General features: G+C 38.3%; 1 protein-coding gene across 2 annotated transcripts in view; it reads right to left on the bottom strand.

Moving 5' to 3' along the window:
* ADAM9 (ADAM metallopeptidase domain 9) overlaps positions 1–19,230 on the bottom strand; it is a 97,442-nt gene that overhangs the window by 74,424 nt on the left and 3,788 nt on the right. For both annotated transcript variants that reach the window (XM_024562838.3, XM_024562837.3), the window contains exons 2-4: positions 10,587–10,684; positions 8,034–8,092; positions 3,661–3,739 (exon numbers count right to left, since the gene is read on the bottom strand). In XM_024562838.3, coding sequence (XP_024418606.2) covers positions 3,661–3,739; positions 8,034–8,092; positions 10,587–10,684 — 236 coding nt within the window. The remainder of the gene's footprint in view (positions 1–3,660; positions 3,740–8,033; positions 8,093–10,586; positions 10,685–19,230) is intronic.

The raw sequence follows: 19,230 nt of genomic DNA, 5'->3' as shown, positions 1-19,230 counted from the left end.
GTGGGTAAATATGTGAGAAGTAACAGGATATCCGTATAGTCTCAAAGCTTCTCACCACAATATTAAAAAGTGAAAACAGGAACTTGGCAGAAGAGAGCCCTGGCAACAACAGGGCTGACTGCAGCATACGCTTGCGGACCGGACACGCCGAGAACCACTCAGCACCCCTGCAGCGGCGCTCCTGCCCAAAGTCCGCAACTGGAACCTGACCATGGGTGAACTTCACACTCAATGGCAGGTCATTCTACAAAAAGGTGCACTATAAATGTTGTGAAAGACAAGGACGTATAAGTATTTCCAGATTAAAGGAGACCAAAGGCACGTGACTACTGAATGCAACACGTGAGGGTGGATTTTCTTTCGTTATTGTGTAACTGTTGATATGAACGAGACTGACTCCATCTTTGTGGCCTTGATTTCTTGTTCAAGTTTTTCATGCTGTGAACTCCGACTAACCTCACTTGAAATGTTAGTTTCAGCCAGCATACTGAAGCCTTATAATTACTGATTAACTGTGGTCTTTAAAATTTTACGATACAACCATAGAAATTCTTGTCGGTAACGAACCAGAATGGCATGGTAACCAAGATAAATATCAAACTAGGCACCGGCATCAACTGTAAGCAACCATCCGTCATGCGACCACCAGGAGGCATGGTTTCTGGCACACACCACATTCGTTGTGCCGTTGTCCTGTCTGTCGATCACCAGTACGCTGGCTAAACCACCTAAAACATTCACTGTTAACCACTGTCGGGTAGGGGAGGTGAGCTGCACACGCTGGGGGCCTGCCTTCCACCCTGATCCTATCCCTGTAAGTAACCTGCCCTACAATAAATTCTGTTACATTAGTCCATGGACTTGCCTGTTTGATTTTTCAGTCTCGAGACACCTTTTTGTTTCGGTGGCCACTATCCCTGCACTCCACCATCAGACTGCTGTAAAGGGTATTACTGGGATGATAGACCAAAAAAAGTCAACAGGTTTGTCAATTAGATAGTAATACTGCTTCAATGTTAACTTCCTAATTTTGAGAATTGTACTATAGTTACAAAAAAATTCCTTGTTTTTAGGAAAGTTACATTGAAGTATTTAAGGGTAAAGAGACACCATGTCTGCAACATATATTAAAAGACTCAGGGGGAAAAAAGGAAAGAAACGATAATACAAATGTACTAAAATGTTAACATTTCAAGAATTTACGTGAAAGTACACATGCGTGTTTTATATTACTCACGCCAATTTTCCTGTACGTCTATAACTAAAGAGTTACACACTAAGCAACACAGGCTGAATTGCAACATTGTACAGCTGGTTCTTGTGTCAGGCAACTTACAACCACTAATGCTTTTCTTCCCGGTGTTCTGTACTTACAGCTTTGATATTGCCTTCTTCTTGCTAGAGGAAAAAAATGCCTTCTACTAATACAGATGAAATAACACGTATGAGAAAGTGATACAGTAACTCAAAGCATTCAAAATTAAGTATTTCCAGTTTCAACTACAATAATAAAAGCTCTGAAATCATGGTCACTAAATCTACCAACTCGATAGTATTTTTTAATTACGTTTTATTAAATCTCTTGATTTAATAAAACAACATCATGTTTTGTAAGTTTATAAAACATCCAATTAAATTGCATGACGACAGTAAAGAACAAATGGCATAAACAGTTTTGGAAGCACAGAAACTCTAATAAAAAACTCAACTAGTTCTAGGAGCAGAAGTAGAGAACAGCGTATTAGCCACAAGAATCCAGTGAGCCTTGGGCAGTCAATATGCTTTCAGAGGAAACAAAGAGCATCAATTTCTTGGGGGAATTAATTAGAAGACTTTCCTAATGCACTTGCAAGGTACCCCAAAGTTCCAAGATATAGAAATTTGGAGTTTTATTTCACACAGCAATTTATATAAAGTGGTCATTAAAACTTTGTTTCTTTGTGAAAAATGGCCCTGTGGAAGACAATGACAATGAAAGCCACATAACTGCTTTACAAATTACTTTAATCTTAAACAACAGAATCACAAGGAAAAGCATTCACATTTTCTCAGTGTAAATTAACAGCATTTTTTGGACAAAGTATATGTCATTATGATATCTGACAATGTAGCCATATACAAAAAAAAACACCCAGTACCAAAGTGTTAACTGATATCTGAAATCTGCAGTCACACTTTCACCCATCTGAACAATATTCAATAACCAAGAAGTAAGTGAAAGACTCCGTATCTCTTAGTTTGGATTTTTCAAACACCCAGGGAAGCATAATTCCATAATACTTTAAAGTAACAGTTCCATAAGTTTGTAACTGAAATCTACTTTTAGCAGTTTTAAGCATATATATTTTCGATAATAACAAGTAATGATACTTATTGAGTTAAAAATTGTTAAAATGACCGTTCTAAGAATTTCAAAAATATTAATTCAGTTAAGCCTCCTAATACCTCCATGAAGTTGCAATTAATTACTCCCACTTCAAGGTGAGGACACTAAGGCACAAACAGGTTAAAGTAACTTGATCAGCAAATAAATGACAGAGCCAAGGTTCAAGTCCAAACAGTGTGCATCTCCAGAACAACAGCAAAAGCCTTTCTGAGATCACTGCTTTTGTTGAATGGCATTAATTATATCGTCTTTGGCCTCACGCCAGAGCAATCTCTGGATGGATCATCGTATGCATGAATGGATGCATGAATGATTTGTAATCTGGTTTATGCTATAATGTAAATTTAAGCTCCTCTACTATTTGCTATTAAACAATGAACAAACAGAACAGTAAGATAAAAGAATCAGAAAAGGATAGGGTTAAGTCAGCATTTCCTTATTTCTTAAAGCACTAATTATTTCTTAATTTAATTAAAGATTAATTAATCTAAAATAAAGGCTTTGCCTTCTATTGATCTGAGAAGTGCTGCAAAAGTGAAAAACTAGCAAAAACAATTCAAGCTAGCAAAACATTACAAAGCTCAGGGGGAAAATTACATGTTTAATGGGAACAAAAACTTCTTGTGAAAACTATTGCAAAAGAAAAAATACATATAATACCTAATTACCAAAAACATCGTAAAACACTATCCCTGAATAAAACTAGAAATGTTTGTGCTCTGATTGAATAACACATAAAGCCAAATGGTGCCAGTTTCTTTGAGGTATACTTGGCCAGTTCTGTCCTCAGGAATATTCTTCTCTGATGCAAAGAGCACCACGCCTCTTTAGGAAAGAATAGTTTTCAGCAAAAAATTGGAATATATAACAGCAAGCCAGTGTTTGTTCTTTACTAAGTACTAATGGCAAATCAAAGGTTTAATATGAGAGTAAGATTTTGGAGATAGTAAATTTCAGCCAAAAAACACAAATCTTTTAAAATATATCAAACTTTCCCCTTTCATAATCAATAAGGATTATCATTTAATAGAGGTCTCCTGGTCTTAAAAAAACAACTCTTGACTCTCCTGAGTACTCGGAGAGCTGTAAGGGACAGTTTAGCTCAGAGGAAGGCACCTACCACCCCACCACCCCCAGGACAACTCCGTGTATTACCACGTCAAAGGTGACCCTTGATGTGAGATAGAACAGTGCTGAGTACCTAAACAGAAGACACTTCAGAATTATACTTATTTTAAATTCTGCTGTAGGATCAGGAGAATAAAATAGATTACCTGTATATCTGGATAGTCAGAAATCAGGGTCCCTTCCTTGTTGTAGGTATAAACTACAAAATCTTTGGGCAAAAGGTCTCTGGAAGAGGAATAAAACACACCATTTAAAGTGATTTTATTTACATACAACTAAGGGTATAACTCAAAAGGCATTATTCCTAGAAGAAATGAGCAGAATAAAAACTTCCACCTGATACATTATTATTTAAAGAGGGAGCTACCATAAAACTGAACACTCACAACTAGACGTGCATCTGAAAGCCTGTGCGTCACTCCCTCATCAAAAATGTTAAGCTGCATGTTTGTGCCAATGGTCCTAAAATGCTGGTTACAAAAACTAATGCTATTAACACAAACAATGCCCTTAAATTTCTGTGATACGTCTCACAGGAAAAGCATAGATTGGGTTACACAGTACATCATATTTCTAGAAGGAAAGTAGTGCTTTTACTCTTTTCTAAAAGTCCTGTATAAACAAGAAGCACTTGTTGCCTTCACCTCCTGAGTACAGAAGCAAAATACATTAGTTGTTGGAGGAAACGGGTATTGCTGATGCCTGAAGCTTCCCTGCGTGTTAAGGGAGCTCAGTAGTGTAACCCACATGCGTAAAAGCAGGGTTCTCTTTGTTAAAGGAAAAATGTTCAGACACTTGTTAAAGATGATAAGGCAGACTTGTGTTCAGGTATAGGGACCGCTGCAGTAGAATGTCACAGCGGGGGAGAGATATCAGGCTCAACTCCAAATGCAGCATGGGCTGGTGGTAATTTATGGATAAGGAGCTGGGTGGGGGTGAGTAGGAAGAAAATTACGAAGAGGAAACATCAAGGGGTGAGAAAGGCTCTGGCTAAACTGGCCTAACAGACCTGAGGGTGCTGGAGATGAGGAACCTATTCAGATATCCAGAGTGATGAGATAACAAGGGGGGGAGGGGGCGGTTCTTGCTAAAACTGGATTCCACAAGGAAGTGCACCAGTGGGCCTAGGAGAAGGTTCAGGAGCCTGACTGAAGTTTTGCAGCAGAACTGGAGGAGCTCCATTACCAGCTCCTCCTTATCTCTAGGGCTTAAGGACAAGTCAGGGATGCCATGAGCTAGCTAGTGGTTTATACAGCACCGTTTATGGTTACAAACTTTCTAAACTCCCCAGAAGTTACCCAGAACCAGTTTATCTACATTGTTTAAAGCTGGATGGATTGATGGTTTGCATGCAATATAACCAGCCAAGAAGCCTGACTTTAGCTATATGACCAATGTAGCATAAAGACCCCTCTTAACACTTGTGCCTGGGCTCCCCTGCAAATGTGATGCTTCACACATGTCTCAGTGTTTTGCAATCTGAAGACAAGACACTTCTGTGAATGAGGTCAATACGTGGCTCTTCCACCACCCGTGGCAAGGGCTGGCCAGGTGGCCCCTGGCCAAAAGGAATGTGTGTTGTTTTGGGAATGGACTGCAAGTAACTCCCTCCTTATCTCCTTTTTGGAGTGGCCTCTGGTCCTGTGACTGCTTCTTGACCATCTCCTTCTGCACGTACACAATGATGGAATGTAGCTCCGGGCCACACGTAGATTTGTGCAACCTGGACCTGTGCTGCCTTTGTCTGCAACCCCTCATCATGAGCCCCAGATGGGAGGAGGTGCGGCCTTTCTCGCACCCCGTTGGTGCACTCCCCTGTAATATGAGTAATAAACGGCATGTCTACATCTGCTAGTCCTCCGGGTGGTTTCTTAGGAATATCACGAACACTTGAGCAGCTCCCTAGTCTGGGGTTCCTGTGCTATACCTGGCAACTGAGAAAGGACCATGGAGGGCTCTGCCTGGAAGTCTCTGAACTTCTTGATGATTAGTTGCCCTTTCTTTTTCCTGATGCACTTCTCCTTCACATTTATTAAAGTCTACTGGGGGTGATCTTGGGAGTAGCCTATGGAGTCTAGAGTCCTTTCAATTATCCAACCCTGTTCAGTCGTTGCACCATCTCCCCTTCTCTTACCGCCCGCCACACATACACACCCTTTGTTTCCTCTTGCAGAGAATCTGAAAAGGATACACTGGAGATACTTGGCTTTGTTCTGCTCTTCTTCCTCTTTGGAAGTCACTGCCCACCCAGTGATACCTTCTCCAGAAGGCTCACCAGCATGCAGCACTGACCAAGAATGGCTAAATCTGCCTAATAATACTGGATTCGGGATTCCTAGGTCCATCAGGTTCTAATTCTAAGCTAAATCCCCCAAACCAGCCTGTATCAATAATGAAAGGGATATTTTAACCTCCTGTTTCACGTACCCTTCTATTTCATTTTTATATTTGTTCAGCACAGGCAGAGAAAAAGTGTGCGGTATTCTTTTCTACAACCCCAGCCTCTGATCATGCACACTCCTCTGCAAGGAGGGTTCACAGCTTTAACCAAATTCTCAAGGGATTTGCGACCTCAAAAAAGGTAAGACCATTATTCTAGAGGCAATGGGAAGAAAAATAAGCATTTGCTCAAATATAGTCACTCTTTCACTGAACTTCCTAATTTCCCCGTTACTAGAGAAAGTGTGTCTGAGTCATTTTATTGCAAGCTACCTACCCTGACTTCTTTTCATTAGTGATCACTAGATTTAACCACCACCAGTTTTCCCACCAACTCAAGAGCATTAGCAATGCAGACTAAACGTAGCATGTATAATCATTACATCATTAGACTTCATTAGACTTTAGGTCAAATGACTTGGACTTGCATCCAGCTTGAACACCCACAAACCAAGTGATACTGAGCAAGTCACCTAACCTTCCTGAACCTCAGTACTCTTATGCATAAAATGAGGACACCAGGTACTGCTCTACAATGAAGATGTTATGACAATATAATAAATGAAATAAAAGTTGTGAAAATGCTTTATAAGCTGAAAACTTTGCAAACATAAGGAATTACAACTTTATCAAAAAAATTTTTATTAATTTACATCTCCTTGTACAAAGGAAGAGTGAGAGAAAATATTTAGACCTATAAGATTTCTGTACATATTGACATCATTATATAGGGGTCAAGTAGGATCTCTCAGGAATTTGGTGAGACTTAAATAAATAATGCACTTAAAAGTAACTAGTACAGTGACTAGGGCATAGAAAATGTTTAACAAATGTCAACGTCTATCAAATACAGTGGCTCCAAAAAGCCTCTTTGTCTGAAAGTATTTGTCACACTGCCTAAAATTCCGTCAGGGAGCCTCAGGCCCTCTGACTCAGCCTCTTCTTCGGAGGTGAAAAGTGTTACTCAAAGGTGAGGGTGTACAAAGATCAGCTGGAAAACTTGTTAAAACACAGACCACTGTGACACCTCCCCACATTCTGATTCACTCTAGCACTGGACTGAGGATTTGCATGTCTACCAAACTCCCAGGTGCTGCTGCTGGTTCCAAGACAGCACTTTGAAAAACACATCCTTAGACAGGAGCACTTTACATCCCATCACTCACACCTTAGTATAAATGAGTTTCTTAGGTGGCTTTTTACCTGGGATCTCTCACCAAAGATATTGGAAATTTTGTTCCATGAGAAAAGGGAGAGAGGGGTCAAAACAGGCTACGGAAAAGTGGGGGCTCAGCATAGTGAGAAACCGGGCATTTCGGAAAGGCAGCTGAAGAGGACAGATTACCAAAGCGGGAACGAGTGAAAATATGCCAAGAGGAAGAAAAGATTAAAAAGGGAGGTGAGAGACTACTGCTATGAACTGAACGTCTGTGCCTGCACGTCCCAAAATTCATAACCTGAAGTCCTAACTCCCGGTGTGTCTGTGTTTGGAGATGAAGCCACTAAGAAGGTAATCATAGCTGAATGAGGCCCTACGTGTGAAGCCCCAAGCCGACAGAATTACTGCCTTATCAGCAGAGACGCCAGAGAGCTTGCTGCTCCCCCACCCGACTCCACATGCGCGCACACAGGGAGAGGGCACGGTAGCATACACAGAGATGTCCATGCGCAACACACATGGAGAGCCCTCACCAGACAGTACCCCTGCTGGCACCTTGAACTTGGACTTCCAACCTCCAGAACTGTGATGAATAAATAAATTTCTGTTGTAAGTCCAGGGTACTTTGTTATAGCAACTCCAGCAGATTGATAAAACTACTACAGACTTCTTTACCTCTGCTCACTTGTTCCTTGGGTTGATAACAATTAAAAAGTTTTCTTCTTAAGTGCAATTTTCTCTAATTTTATTTTCCCTTGCTCTCTTGTCAATGGAAATATAAAATAATATGGCTTTTTCCAAACTTGTACTGTTACTATTCTCAGCTTTTATCAATCTACTAAACAACATCTAACTAGAAAATAAACCTATACATTATTGAAAGAAAATTACTGACAAGCCAGAGCAAATTAAATTTCTTACTTATTCCTTTCCAGGTGAATAATATGTTCTTTTCCTTCAGCTTGAATGACGTAAGATACCTAAATGCACAAAAAAGGAGAAAACAACAGTAAAACACCATCTTATAAATTACTTCCGAAAACAAGTGTTTATAAGACACGGGAAACTCCAGCCTCCATGAAAATAATTTGGTATTAACTGAAATTGTTTTACAGGAGAAACTTACATCCGCTCTTAAAGAACAGAAAATTCCCTGACCATCCCTGCTTTCCTTTAATAGCCTATTGTGGAACATTGCCTGCATGTTTATCTAAACTCTTCTTAAATTCATTATAGAATTGAGCTGTAACTCCAGGAATTATTTTTGTACAGTCCATCCATGTATTACCTACACTATAAAGTAGTTCTTCCTTTTGTTTCAATGAAAGAAACTTCTTAGTTTCATGAAGTGATCCCTAGTTCTAGTTATCTGAAAGTTGAAAAGTACATACACTCTTACAATTTTGTATCTTCACATGACTTACCACACTGCATCAATTCTAAAACACATTTTCCCCCACACATGAACATCTCTGAATTCAGGATGCATCCTACAAAGGCACAGGAGTCCAACGGGTAGCACTCTGCTTCTTTCTTAATCAGGGGTACATTCAGTGGCAGCAGGCTTTACCATAAATGGCATCTCAGAGTCAATGAAGTGACACAAGGTCACTCACACTTACACATCCTCAAGCTCAAGCAATCCTCTTCTCTACCTCAAACAACTCTGAAATGGCTTCCCCGGCAACTCGCCAGTTCGTTAGCCAGAAATGTTTAATGTGATCACTAGAACCAGGAGTCCAACTTTGCCGTGCTCTCTTTAACAAAAGAGAGCACCATGGAAAAACTCCACGAATAATGTCATCAGAAGTGTACTCTGATTTTCCCTACTGTGTCTGGACTCTAAGTTAGTATCTTGCCAAGAAATAGCATGGTTTCCTCTCCCGGGGCACATTGATGTCTGATTTCCAGGCCTGGATCCCAGATCCTGGCATTCTACTTCCACATCCTGAGTGGGAGCCTGAGAAGCCTTTGCGATCTTCCTGGATCTCCACTGAGACATCAAAAATAGCAAGCTCCTCCCATCACCCCAGTTTTGGCATACGCCTTTCTATCCTTTCTGCTCTTGGCCAATCATCTGATATAAAAACATCACTGTCATCTCCTCTGAGAAGAGTTCCCCTCCTTCTCGTCTTCACTCATGGGTGACCTTCTTAGTACCCAAGCTGTACTGCTAAAAAAACACAAACCACCCTTCTCCACCCCACCCCTATTTCTACACTCCTTATTCCCCTTCCTGCTTTCAATTTTCTCCAGAGAACTTATTACCACCTTAACAAGTACTCTGTATTATGAATCTATATTACTTGTTTATCGGTTCTCCCCCCTAAAGTGGCAGCTCCATAAGGGCATGGATTTTTGTCTGTTTCATTCCCTGCCATATCCCCCATGCCTAAACAGCGCTTCCCCTTCTTCAAATACTTATGGGGGCACACGAATGAAGTTTATTATGATCACAAGTACCTCTGTGTGCAGTACTAATGAAGGTGCGATCAAAGACACAATAAAAAAGACAACACAGTCCCTATGCTAGTTAAAGAAAAGAGAAAAATAATGAAGCAAGCACAAAATAATTCTATTCTAGGGCAACAAAAAATCAAATGGTAGAATGCCCAGTTCAAAAAAAAACAAGCAAATATTATAAATTGTTCCACGGGAAGAAGATCTTAGACTCATGTATTTCTTACTTATAGAGGAGAAAATGAAAGGCTGAAACTGAAAGCTTCTGAATCTAAACTCCAGTGTTCTTCTTACTGTGCCCGGTCCCAAAACAAGTGCAAGCTGTCTTACATTCATAAACGTATCAGCAATTTGGTGGGAACAAACTATACCCTTCATTATCTGTTACTGTGAAATTGTAATAAAGTTAAATTATAATTCTATAAAGTTAAAGAATTTGAAAAACCAGTTTTAGCCCAAGTAGATTGTTTCTGAACTTTAGAGTAAGACAAAATAGTATAAAAATTTCTGTGCATTGGTTACCCCCATGACATCAGAGTATGTTTCTTCCAATATGGAGATAAAACTTACTTTTGAGTAAACATTCCCAATATGAAATATATGCATGGAATAGACTACTATTCTCCAGTGTCTGGGAAAATACAATATGAAGTATTCTACCAATCACAAACTAAGAGAGAGGTTACTTATTATTATTACAAGATCATTGTAAGCATCAGCTGTCAGTTAAGGGTTAGGAGTCTATGTAATTAGCTTCCTACCCTGGTCCTAGAATTTTATTTAACCATTTCATTCTGTTATGTTTCAAATTGACCATTTTATCTTTAAAAAAAGATACCAAGGATCAATATGCCACCTTTACTAGAGTAACATCCAATAAATATCAGTGCCATACGTATGGTTCTATACTAGCTTTTGGACTATATTTACTCACTGAACCAATCATTACTAAAAATAACACCTTTGTCCTTAAAAACACTTAAATACATACGTATTTCTCAAGCGGTAACTTACCTGTTTTGAATAGGGCCTACGGGCTTCTCTTCGTTCTCTAGTTAATCTCCAAGGAGTTATAATTTCATAAGAAGAGAGATGTGAGGTCTGTTGAAAGCCTACAGAAAAGGGAACAGCAAATGTAATATAAAAAGTGAACTAAAAAAAAACAACATGGTACCAAAATGTAATAGAATTCAAAAGCTAAATGCTCAAATCAGAAAACTCATTTGATTCAACATAGGACTGGAAGTTCTAGCCACAGCAATCAGACAAGAAAAAGAAATAAAAGACACCCCAATTGGAAAGGAGGAAGTACAACCGTCATTGTAGACAACATAATAGTGTACATAGAAAACCCTAGTCTCCACCAAAAAACTTAATAAGTGAATTTGACAAAACAGCAGGATACAAAGTCAATATTCAGACATTGAGGGTATTTTTATACACTAACAATGAAATATAAAGAGAAACTAGGACAAAAAATCTATTTACTATAGCAGCAAGAAAAATAAAGTACTAGGAAGAAACTTACCCACGGAAATAAGACTTGTACTCAGAAAACTATCAAACACTTAAGAAAGAAATTAAGAAAGATACAAATAAATGGAAGCACATACCGTGTTCATGGATTGGAAGAATTAACATCATCAAAATGTTCACTACCCAAAGCAGTCTATAGATTCAACATAATTCCTATTAGAATACCAATGGCATATTTCACAGATCTAAAACAAATATTTCAAAAATTTATATGGAACCAAAAAGACCCCAACAGCCTCAGCAATTTTGAGAAAGAACAACACAGTAGGAGAGATCACAAACCAGATAGCAAACTATACTACAAGGCTACTGTAATCAAAACAGTCTGGTACTGGCATAAGAACAGGCACATAAATCAGTGGAACAAAATGGAGCGCCCAAAAATAAACCCATATCTCTATGGTCAATTAATATTCAACAAATGGGATAGGAGCATAAAATGGAACATAAATAATCTCTTCAACAAATGGTGTTGGGAGATCTGGATAACTACATGCAAAAAATTAAATTAGACCACCAACTTATACCATACACCAGAATAAACTCAAAATGGATAAAAGACTTAAATATGTCATGACACCATAAAAGTCCTAAAGGAAAACATAGGCAGGAAAATTTCAGATATTCCATGTAGCAATATTTGTGCTGGTATATGTCCTAGGGCAAGAGAAATAAAAAGAAAAATAAATGCATGGGACTACATCAAATTAAAAGGCTTCTGCATGGCTAAAGAAACCATCATTAAATGAAAAGGGAACCTACCATATGGGAGAACATATTTGTCAATGATACATAAGACAAAGGTTTGACCTCCAAAATATATAAAGAACTTATATGACTCAATACCAGGAAATAACAATCCAATTAAAAAATGGACAAAAGACCTGAACAGATATTTCTTGAAGGAGAACATACAGATGGCCATGGACATATAAAAAGAATGCTCAACATCGCTAGCCATGAGAGAGATGCAAAATTAAAACCACAATTAGATACCACCTCACACCAGTCAGAATGGCCATCATTAATAAATAAACAAACAAGTGCTGGTGAGGATGTGGAGGAAAGGGAACCCTAGGGCACTGTTGGTGGGAATGCAGACTGGTGCAGCCACTGTGGAAAACAGTATGCAATTTCCTCAAAGAACTAAAAATGGAACTGCCTTTTGACCTAGCAATTCCACTGCTGGGAATATACCCTAACCCGAACCAATTCAAAAGAACTTAGGCACCCCTATGTTCATAGCAGCACAATTTACAATAGCCAAGTATGGAAACAGCCTAAGTGCCCATCAGTAAATGAGTGGATCAAAAAACTGTGGTACATCTACACAATGGAATATTATGCAGCAGAAAGAAAGAAGGAGCTCCTACCTTTCACAACAGCATGGATGCAACTGGAGAATATTATCCTAAGTGAAATAAGCCAGCCAGTGAAAGGCAAATATCATATGATCTCACCTATAAGAGGAAGCTAATGAACAAAATAAAAATGAACAAAATAGACCCAGGGGCATGGAAACATGGAGCAGACTGACAGAGGGGTGGGGGAAGGGGGATAATGGCAGAAATAGGAAGAAGGGACTAGTCAAAGAACATGTATGAATGACCCATGGGCATGGACAACAGTGTGGGGATTGACTGAGGGAGCGGAGGGTGGGCTGGGTGGAGAAGGGCAAAGGGGGAAAAATTAGGACAACTGTAGTAGAATAACAATAAAAAATTTTTTTAATTTCATTTGACATTTCTATATTAAAACATATAAATATGTAAATATATAAATATATATATAGTTGTACATGCGAATAGCAATATACTACATAAATGTAAGAGGAAAATGAATTTCCAAAACAGGATGTGAGTCTTTATCCAAATAGTTGATGCACAACAATCATTTGCAAACAATTTTTAACTATAAACCCTAACGTTTTTTCTTAAACAAAATCTTAAGATGTAAACACACACAAACATGAGAACTGCTTTGGTGGAGAAACGGATGTGAGAGAGGCATCTGGAGCCTAGTAGCATTCGCCCACCTCCCATTTTCCACCCTCACCCAACGTGAATGACATCCCCTGAGATTGTCATTGGAATACTCATGAAATGGACAAGGACAATAAGAGGGAAAAGTTACTTTTAATGCCTTGCGGGTTAACTCTAATAAATACAACAATGTAGCAATTATAGCAAATGAAATTAATGTCATTTAATCTATCCAAAAAAATAAACTTCAGATGCAATTTATTAACAGTGAAGAAAAAAACACTCATGAAGATTTACTCCCAATTTCACTCCTACTCAGTGTACCACACAGTGGAATCGTATCTAAGTGGGGCTTGGGTTCGAGAGTTATCACTTGAGCAAAAAGCGAGCATAATCAGAATCGGCCATGCAAACTCCTCAGGAAGAGACCCCATGTGAGAGTCTGAGACACAGCCTGTCAATACATCCAACAAATCAATTCTTCCAGCATCACTGAGATGACATATCAATTTGTTCAGTGAACCTGATGAAGTAGATGGTCACAGGCTAAGGTCCATGTATGAAAACTCTATATATCTCTACATATCAAGACCATATTCAGTATAAGGAAGCTTAAGTCTAGCATACACAAACAGAAAGATGGAGGGAAGAACGGGGACACACATTCCACTCAACAGATCAATTTAGGAAATAAATTCATTACGTGGAGTTTGATAAATTAAAAGAGGCTTATAAATATATGGACCTATATAGATCCTAATTCAAATAAATCAATGGAAAAAAAACAAATTCTGAGACAATCGGGAATTTTAACACTGCATAGATACTTAATGATCTTCAGGAATTAAGTGTTAGTTTTTTAAGTGTAATAAGCATGTTGTGGGTAAGGTTTTCCTTTAAAAGTTCTTATGTCTTAAAGATTCATTCCTAATATTCAAGGGCAAAATTAATGTCTAACGGGGTGTCCAACCTGCAGCCCTCAGGCCAAATGGAACTCAGGATGGCTATGAATGTGGTCCAACACAAAATTATAAATTCACTTAAAACATTATGAGATGTTTTGTGTGTGTGATTACATGTCTCACTATATTTAATGTGTGGCCCAAGACAACTCTTCTGCCAGTGTGGCCCAGAGACGCCAAAAGGTTGGACATCCCCGGTCTAGGATTTGCATCAAAATAATTAAGTGTGTGTCTGAGGGAGAAGATGCATATGCAATTATATTAAAACTGGGTAATGCATCCACAGGAGTCCATTACTCTTCTCTCTACTGTTTTGTATGTTTCATATTTTCTACAATAAAATAATCATTTTTAAGTAGTTATGTATAGGGAATAGGGTGAGAGACTTTTATTTTTCACTCTATAAAACTCTGTATTATAGTGTTTGTGAAATACTGTATCACGTGTCATGTATATAAGACTATAGAATGGGTCATAAGTAAACATGTAAATATTGTAGGAAAAATGTACCAAACTCAGTTAAAGTAGTTACTATGATGGAATAAAACCAGGAAGTAATGAGGTAAGGACTTAGACTTTATTTCCTGCACTCCAACATGTCTGCAGTGTTTAAAGTCGTTTTTATAATAAGCACGTATTTTCTAACCCCTGTATTACTTTTAAAATTAAAACTGGAAAACAAGAGTGTTTCTTCAATAAAAAGTATAAACTATTTAAAAGCACTGATTACATAGCATCTCTCAACAGCTCCTTCCTTTCCATCAGCCCTAACCTCATACCAAGGCTGCTTGACAGCTTCTTCCCTGGTCTCCCTTCTCCCACACTCTCCCCTTTTGGGTCCAATCTATATGTTCATTCACTCAATAATTTCCTTATGCCCCTCAGATTTCTGAAAATAGAGATTAAAATGAAGTATTTACATCAAACTTTCCCCAAGATAACATTGTACATATATAAAAATGCCTACAACCTTGTCTAGCTTGGGATTTAAAAGATACAGTGTAAACAGGAAAACGTGAATTGTATCATATGCAAAACAATCATGTCATACTAACAGTTTTCCAACTCTTTACCCACCAATCCCTTATGGCTTTACAATATGGCATATTATACTATCTATATGTGGCTACAAGTCATTACATAAAAACACCAGAAATGGACTAAAATAAAATGCTCACAAAAGCAATCATGGGCTACTCCAAGGCGTATTTGACATATTATGATATTCAGCTGTTTGGAGTTGTCAATTGGGAACCATGTCAAAAGAAACCCATGACCTGCAGGCTTCAAATCATTGGATAAAAATACCCTTTAATCCTTAATTAACTGAGCTACAGGACTATTTCTTCACCCAGAATAAATCTTTCAATGACCACCAGTTTCTCAAATTTCTAAAAACACAAATTTCAATATTATCCTTTGTCATTTCATTCTGGATCACAGTAATCCGTCCAACTAGGACAGTCACTCTAGAAACGGTGGCAGGAATAGGTGGCAGAAATAAAATGCTTTCTGTAGGCAACAGATTAGAAGCTTTGTGTGAGGAAACGTAAATCGTCCTGAACATCATTACAGACGAGGATCCGTATGATTCACTGCAAGGATATGACTCATTAACTGAATCATTACAGACAAGGATACGTACGCTAATAGACTCAGACAACTGTTACACTAGAAGCTCAATAATACGGAGCTAAACTGAAATTTCTTCATCACAACTCAGCAGCAAAGACCGCAGAGAAAAAGAAATTCTCAGCAAAAGGACCTATAAATGAGCAGCCAAATATTTAAACAGCTCTCACTTTGAAACAGGGTCACTTAGTAAGTCACACACAGCTGGTTTCAGGCAGTGAAATTATTTATTGAAACTAGCTCTTTTATACAGATTGCTAGCAAAGAAAAAAAGTCCAATATAGGAATAAAAGCATAATTCTTGTTTTGGGGGGAAAAAGCACAATCATTTATTTTAAAAGGCTTTCAAAACTAACTTTGCAAAAGGCACCCAAAAATAACTTATGTATGTAATAGCTATTACTATGATATCAACTTCTTGGTTTTAAAATCCAAGGAACCACTTTCTGAGTGGCATAAAGAATCTAAAACATAAGAAATGTACATACTAAGGTTCTATCATTCAAGAATAATATACAATAGCTGTATAGAAATACTCCTTCCTATATTTTTTCAAATTTTCTTTCCTATTTCTAGTTCTAGTTTCTTTCTTTTTTTCCCCCTCTTCATACCTTGCATGGATTTTTCAGTTCCCCCCTTTTTTTAAATTCCAAATAGCAGCACTTTCTCCTGGGAACAAAAATGACATATTTCACATTACTACAAGGGAAGTGCATTAATATTCTCTATACAAAGCTTCAACCTCAACAATATAACATATTGGACCAGAAAATTGTTGGGGTGGGGGGTTTCCTAGGCAAAGTCGGAAGTTAAGTAGAATCCTTGGCCTCTACCCACTAGATGCCAGAAGCAGCGCTAGTGTGACAACTAAATATATCTCCCAGGTGCTTTCTGGGGGATATAGGTCACAATGAAATAAACATCTTAATCCACGCTGTTAGAATAGAATCCGACAGACTCAACCTGGCGTCAAAAACCAAGCTACTAGAAAACACACTGGAGATAAAAAGAAGAGTTGAAACACGAAAATTAAAGTGTCTCAAATCCAGGGAAAGGTGTTAGTTTCACTTCTTCCTCTAACTCAGCGATTCTCCACCCTTTTCATCTCATGGCACACATAAACCAATTACTAAAATCCTGTGGCACACCAAAAATATCTGTTTGGGGCTTATCTGACAAAAAATAGGTATAATTTTGACTCATTCACACTGGACAGCTATTGCTGTGTTGGCCGTTGTCATTTTTTTTTTTTATTTGACAATCTAAAGGAAAAGAGGTCAGTGCCCCTGACTAAACAGTCAGGAACTGCATGTTTTAAAAATCCTTGTGGCACACCGGTTGAAAATCCAACTCCGCAGATATTTTTATGTACTGTTTTGGAGGGAGTCCAAGTATATGTTTCATAACAGTAACCGTAGTAGAGGAAACAAGTAAAAAGAATTCCACCTAATTGCAAAGCAAACAAAGGTGAACTCTGAGTCATGGGCTTTTCTCCTTTCCTGCCCACCTACAATGCAAACAAAGAGCCACCTTGAAGTACTTTCACTGTAGAAAATAAACCTGGGTTCCCCATAAAAGATGAAAAGATAATTCTGGTGTCCAAGTTAGTTCTTGAAAAGAAACTGTTGGAATCAGATCCATAAACTGTTGTTACTCTGAGCCATACCTTTCCATCCCACTCACGTGGTTAATCCCAAATAAACGCCTATCATATATTACCAATAACTGTCTTCAAACAGAACTAGAATCTGTCACAGCTACGTCCTATATGTTTACATTTCCTGAGCAGGGCCATGTTTTTTGCTTACATTTACACGTTTCCACATTTAAAAAGACACAGGGCATTTGCTGTTGTTTCTAAGTGTCCCTTTTGGAAAAATGCCAACCACATATAGGATTTAATGCCCTAAAGAATTTAAGTTCCTCTAGCGAGGAATTCAGGTTTCTTAAGACCAAGGACAGTATCTTACTCGCTCTGTGTTTTCTGTACGGTACGGGAAGTATTTAATGAGTGTGTGATGAGTAAAGAACCTCTTCTCACCCTTACTGCTGTACCTGCATACAACTCATGACTGTCATGAACACGGACAACCCAAAGTAAGCTTTATGCTGACGTCTTTTATACCCATATTCCACAGCTCCACATGGCCCACACACCCGGCACTTTAACCACAATGCTATTTTCCATCGTATTTCTGTGCCCGGACTGCTTACCCACTCCTCTCCAGCAGCTGGGATCAGAGCGTCTCTTCACAGCAGGATTCTAATGTGTCTATCCATACAGCTAATCTCCAGGGCTCTACTGCCTGAGGGTTCTTGGGGGAAACTAAAGTGGGGGGGTCCTCCTACTATGAGTTCAACCGTGAAAGTCTCCTTGAAAGAAAATGTGTCAAAGGGGAAAAGGCGTCTCCCCCCTGCGGGAATGGGTTTCATCACACGGTATGACAAATGTTCGGCAGTGGCATCATTCGACTTACTATAAGCGGAAATACTCTTATGTCTTATGTTAAGATAAACATAAACAAATACACCAACAACTGTATATTTTAAAACAGACCAAGTTAAGTGAACTTGTCAGGTTCCCTAACTTACTCTTAAAAGATGTGATTCCAGAAGTATGATTTTTCTCCGCTAATACAGAAAAAAAAAAAGAGTATCATATCCGACCATGTTGGAAAAATTATTTGACTAAAATAACACTGACAAAAAATAAAAAATAATTTCTCAATATAAAAACCAAAGTATACAATTCAAAGTGCAATCCACCTTTCAAAGGTGGTGGAGGGTTAGTTACTGAGACAGCAGGAAGACTAGATTTACTTTTGAGGCAGTCAGTCCTGCAGCACAGACTCCCAGGAGGGCGTAACTCCCAGACTCGGCTATAGACCAGGCATCCAAGGGGCATATATGTATGTGTGTGTGTGTGTATACATATGTATACACACACACACACATACAGAGAGAGAGAGAGAGAGAGACAGAGACAGAGAGACAGAGAGAGAGAAAGAGAGAGACAGGCTGTTTGTCATACATTTGGGCTTGTGGCTATTCCAAGAAAAAGCCTCCAGTTACTGAGAGCTTGTATCTTTGGGGGGGAAGGGGGAAATTCATTAAAAAAACAAGATTTTTATCAAAATATAAAAATATAAAGGTACCTTACACTTTGGTAAGGTTAAATTTAAAGCACTTTTTAAACACTGTGCTGGAATCCAGCAAGTTATTCTGTACATATTTTAATTATAAATGTTTTACTTTTTACCTAAAAGTTGAAAACAAACTATCTTTATTTTTTATCCCACTTGAAACTACATTTTAATTACCAGATAATAATAACACATTTACAGCTTCTTTTTATCGATATACGTTAATAGTATTTAGAAATGTAGCACGAATCTTTGGTTTACACAAGACAAATCATACCCCATTACCATGGTTTACAATATTCCCAACCACTCAGGAAAGCCATCTATCCAAAAAGGAAGCTAAGCCAAATGGCCAGATTGCACAGACTGCATTCCTCTGCTTTGATGGTACATCTTGCTGGGA

This window comes from Desmodus rotundus, chromosome 13 (genome assembly GCF_022682495.2).
Source record: "Desmodus rotundus isolate HL8 chromosome 13, HLdesRot8A.1, whole genome shotgun sequence".
NCBI classification, from domain to species: Eukaryota; Metazoa; Chordata; class Mammalia; order Chiroptera; family Phyllostomidae; genus Desmodus; species Desmodus rotundus.
This window is presented reverse-complemented; position numbering and strand designations above follow the sequence as displayed.